Genomic DNA, 4,498 nt, shown 5'->3' on the forward strand with positions numbered 1-4,498 from the left:
ACCTGGGTTTTTGAATCTGGGCGTAACCAAGGCAGAGTACCACTGCGACGTAATTCAGCCAGTTTGGCATTTAACTTGTGGGCTAACACAATGGTTAAGGGCATACACTCCTCAGTTTCATCAGTGGCATAACCAAACATTAAGCCCTGAAAAAAGATAAGTCAACAATGTAATCATTTCAAGTTTCACAATTTATTTTAAGAGATGCAAACACTTTCTTAACACAGTACCTGGTCTCCAGCACCAATGTCTTCTTCATTCCGGTCAAGATGAACACCTTGAGCAATATCTGGTGATTGTTGCTCTAAGGCCACCAGCACATTGCAAGTCTTGTAGTCAAACCCTATAAACAAAAATGCTTTTCTAGGAAAAGAAAATCACAATACCATCTCCACTTACAACACAATTCACAATTCTAACTGTTACAAAGAAATCAGATATAGTTGTCCCCTTCCATGACTTTGCTTTGTGCTTTTAGTTTTGTCTCTCCCAGAAAAGGAATCACTCTTCTGTCCAATAGGTCTAAGCTGTCTATGCCACCTACTCCTTAAAGTCACTTTGCAGCTGTCCACCGGCTGTGCCATAGCATGCACTATGTTCAAATAACCCTTGCTTCAGTTGTTGCAAAGCACACACTATTGGTGCCAGCAACATGGATGTGGCAAAGACAGTAACTCAAAGTGCTTCTTTTAAATGAGAAGTACTTGAAAAATACAGGAAAAAAGTAGAGCCTGGTGATAGCTAATACATAAGAGTAATGGGATACCTACCCTACCACACAATGTCACTTTTAAAGAGGCTAGAATAAGGCTGCAACAAAGAACAAAGTAAAAACTACACAGCTGGAATTCAGGAGTACTAGGAACATTATAAAAGTTTCAATTATGGGTTGTGCTGTAAGTGAAAAAGAAACAGTAAAATGAATTACAACACACCTTTGGAAGAATCATCATATCCAATGTGCTTAATGGCTTCACGAACAACTTTCTGGTAATCAACAGCAGCCCTGGATGTGATTTCCCCAGCAAGAAGGATCATTCCAGTTTTAGCAACAGTTTCTAATAGAAAAGAGGTTCACAGCAAATGCCATTTTTATAAACGTCTTCCAGTATTACTTTTTTTCAAGCAGTTGATAAGCAAGGATACTCATTCTGCACCTACCACAAGCCACTTTGGCATCTGGGTCCTGCAGAAGGTGGGCATCTAGGACAGCATCACTGATCTGGTCACAGATCTTATCTGGAAGAGAAAATCCTGGACTTTGAAGTTTTTAAATTTACTACCAGCTCCTCTCTTCCCATCAACTAGAAAAACTAGTCTCACTTTTTTTTTTTGGTAACATTGCTGGTAAAACATAAAAATGTACAATGTCAGTGGCATGAAGCTTGCAGATAAGAACTTAACTAGTGTTTTAAAGCACTGCCTTACCACAGGGTATTTGAATAATATTAAAAGCTAAAGACAGTGCATGTTACAAGCTCATCAACTCAGGCCAACACACTGCACATATTCAGTGCATCTTAATGTATGATAAATGTCTATACCTTCTAAGAACTTCAGTCCTTCCTTGAAATATTTTGATTTTGTAAGTCACTTAAACTGACATTAAATAGGTGAAAGAAATGACATTTTAAAATTAAAAAGCTTAAGCAAAGAAGCATAGTATTAATTTAAAAGACAATTCTTACATTTAACCAAAACTAAACTTTTGTCTTAGCAATTTCTTCAACAGTTGAAGCCCACTGTGTAGCACATCCCTATAAATCTCAGTACCATAGGAAGCTGCCTAAGGCAAAATGATCGCAAGAATTTACACCCAGCCTGAGCAATACAGACACTCTTCTCAATGTCACTCGGCTGGAGATGTAGCTCAATACAGACACTGGGTTTAATTTCCAGTGGAGTTGGCTTGCAATGGCATGCTTGGGCACATGGAAAGCCACACAGTCCAGTCTACTTTCCCTACAAATACTCAATTCTACAGGTGTTACCAACTAAATCCCCTGTCTACCTGAAAGAACTGAGATACAGATCAGCATCTCAAATCTTTTAACACCAATCAGGGCAAAGATAAAGACTTCAACAAAAGCTTAGCAGATTAAAAGAATGCTCAAATGCATTCTAAAATCTCAGAATCTTCCCCACCATACAATATATTGGGGGAATGGCAACACGCCCTCTCCTTAATTACCATTTAAAATAGCACTATACATTCCAGACTTAAGACTCAAAATTTTAAGTATCATATAACCGCACAACAGAACACCTGACCTTCAGCATTCATCAAGGCTGCTGGTGGGATTTCACCACAGGCATAGCTGATGCTTAGGTCATCAAACCAGAGTCACGTTATTGCGGCCACCCTACAAGTCTAGGTCTAAAGAGCACAATAATGGCATTCACTTGGTCCTGTGCTGAAGTACAGGTTAAAATGTGCTGGAAACAGCTCTACTCATTCCCGTGTAAATTCCCATAATGGCGCTTCAGCGGACAAAGCCCGAAGAAGGAAATGTAAGCCAAACCTCGACAGAGGTTAGGACTTTAAAAGGAAACCCAAGCCAAGCGGAGCCAACACTTAATTCATACTTCCTATCCTTTGCACCTGTGGTCCAAATAAGGATGGCCTCGACTTGCACTATATTTAGCTCGAGGCTGTCACCTTGAAGCCGAGGCTACATTCACCTAAGGGCATGTCTGTATCCCTCTTGGTAGCCGAAGCTGCGCTGGCAATTAAGACAGGAGTCCTGCTTCACCTGCTCCCACCCCGCTAGCCGAGGGCTAGGGCGCCCCTCGCCCGGAAGCCACATGCGGCAGGCACGTGGCTGCCGCTGCAATGCGGGGCGCGCGCCCGAAGGCCGGACGCGAGCACGCGGGGCGGGTCACCCACTTGAGGCTTTGCAGATGCGAGGACCAGGGCGGAACAGTGCCCTCCACGGGCAGAACACAAACTGTCGCGGCCCCCGCCCTTCTAGCTTTCTGGAATCTTCCGCCTGCCTGGGCGCGCGGCCGGATGGGAGGGGAATACCGGGAGGGGGAGGGGAACGGCGGCAACGCGCGCGGCGCCGACGCCACGAGGAAGGCGCGCGGCCGTCCTTCCCACTGTCCCTGGGGCAAGGACGGAGCCCACGAATCCCTCACTTGGCGATCGTGGCCGGCACTTTCATCTTGCCCCTCGCACTGTCCCGAGCCACGCCATCTCACCTGGGTGGCCTTCCCCCACAGACTCCGAGGTGAAGAGGAACGTGCCTTCCTCGATGAAAGCGTCGTGGAAACCGTTGAGCTGTCCGTTCATGGTGGCAACGATGGATTGAGAAAGTGTCGTTAAGCAGACAAGCGGGCAGCAGCGATGACGCGACCGGGAAACGCACACACTGTGTGGAGAGCAAACTCCAAATCGCAGGCGGCGCGGAGAAAACGGGGCGACAGGCAGCGAGGCCCACTATTTATAGAGCAGCGCCCGCGCGCGCGCCCGGTTTGGCCCCGCCCCTTGGCCCCGCTCACCAATGCACCACTGGCGCGGAGGTGGCGGGGGAAAGAGGGCGGTGCCTAGGCCACTCGGACTAAACCATTCTGCAAGGTAGGGGTGGCAAGGAAAGCAACCGCTCCTCCTGAGAGTATCCATCTTAAACAGTTATAAACACGATCTCAGTAGAAATAAGAGTCTGAATAGCCTTTGCATCCTTGTATATTCCGTGTGGGAGGAAAGGCGCCGAGGGCTTTAAAGACCCGCTCCCCTGTGCTGTGGTGTGGCACCTTCCCCCCGACCGTTGGCCGGGAGAGCAGTCCGCTAGGTAGCGCCCCCCAGCGGTGACGAGGGGAATCGCGGCGTTCGAGCTCTGACGCTGCCTTGTCCAGGGTCCTTCCGGCCGCCCCGCCTTTGGACGCCTTGTGACAGGGAGCCGGTGGCTCTCGGCCATGTGGAGGTGGCCATATTGGCTGGCCCGCGGGCGCGTCATCGCACAGCCATGTTCTTCCCACCCTGCTCGCCGCCGCGCCAGCGGGTGGAACTGCTGAGGGGCGCCGGCCCAGGGGTTAGTAATGTGTTGGTTAATGGCTTCCATGAAAGCGGCTGGAAAGAGAGTTAACGAGAGTGCTGCTGTCGACTTTCGCCTCTCCGCAGCGTGTCACCCTTTCCTGACCCGGTCGTGGAGACCACACACTGACCTCTACAGAAAGGAGGTCGCTTGCGGGCCCTGTCTGGCTTTCCTGTGCCTCTGAGAAGACAAAAAGAGAATTGGGATTAAGGGATTTCAGGCTTTTGTGCAGGAGAATAGTGAACGAGCATTTTCTTCCCCGCTTGGGGGAAAACCTCCCCGCGAGCCCTCGAGTGTGCCTGGGCCGACCTCTCCGCGGGAGGAAGGTCTGTTCTGGCGGGAGGCTTTCACTTACAATGCCCACCTGCCTTCGTCCTAGTTTTAGCCATTAATGGAATTACAGAGGGACACGGAAAAGGAGCGAAACCAAATCTGAATCGAGGGGAGTCGGGAGCGATTTCGAG

General features: G+C 48.7%; 1 protein-coding gene across 1 annotated transcript; it reads right to left on the reverse strand.

Moving 5' to 3' along the window:
- Positions 1–5: 5 nt before the first annotated feature.
- On the reverse strand, positions 6–3,405 carry Mat2a (methionine adenosyltransferase 2A; the record flags this gene model as incomplete). Its single annotated transcript, XM_023702949.1, has 5 exons — positions 3,202–3,405; positions 1,162–1,239; positions 936–1,058; positions 231–343; positions 6–146 (listed from the first exon to the last, which is right to left on the reverse strand). Coding segments are annotated over exons 1-5 (546 nt in total), but the record flags the coding sequence as incomplete, so codon positions are not given.
- Positions 3,406–4,498: the final 1,093 nt, after the last annotated feature.

Source organism: Octodon degus, unplaced genomic scaffold (genome assembly GCF_000260255.1).
Source record: "Octodon degus isolate 3935 unplaced genomic scaffold, OctDeg1.0 scaffold00162, whole genome shotgun sequence".
NCBI lineage: Eukaryota > Metazoa > Chordata > Mammalia > Rodentia > Octodontidae > Octodon > Octodon degus.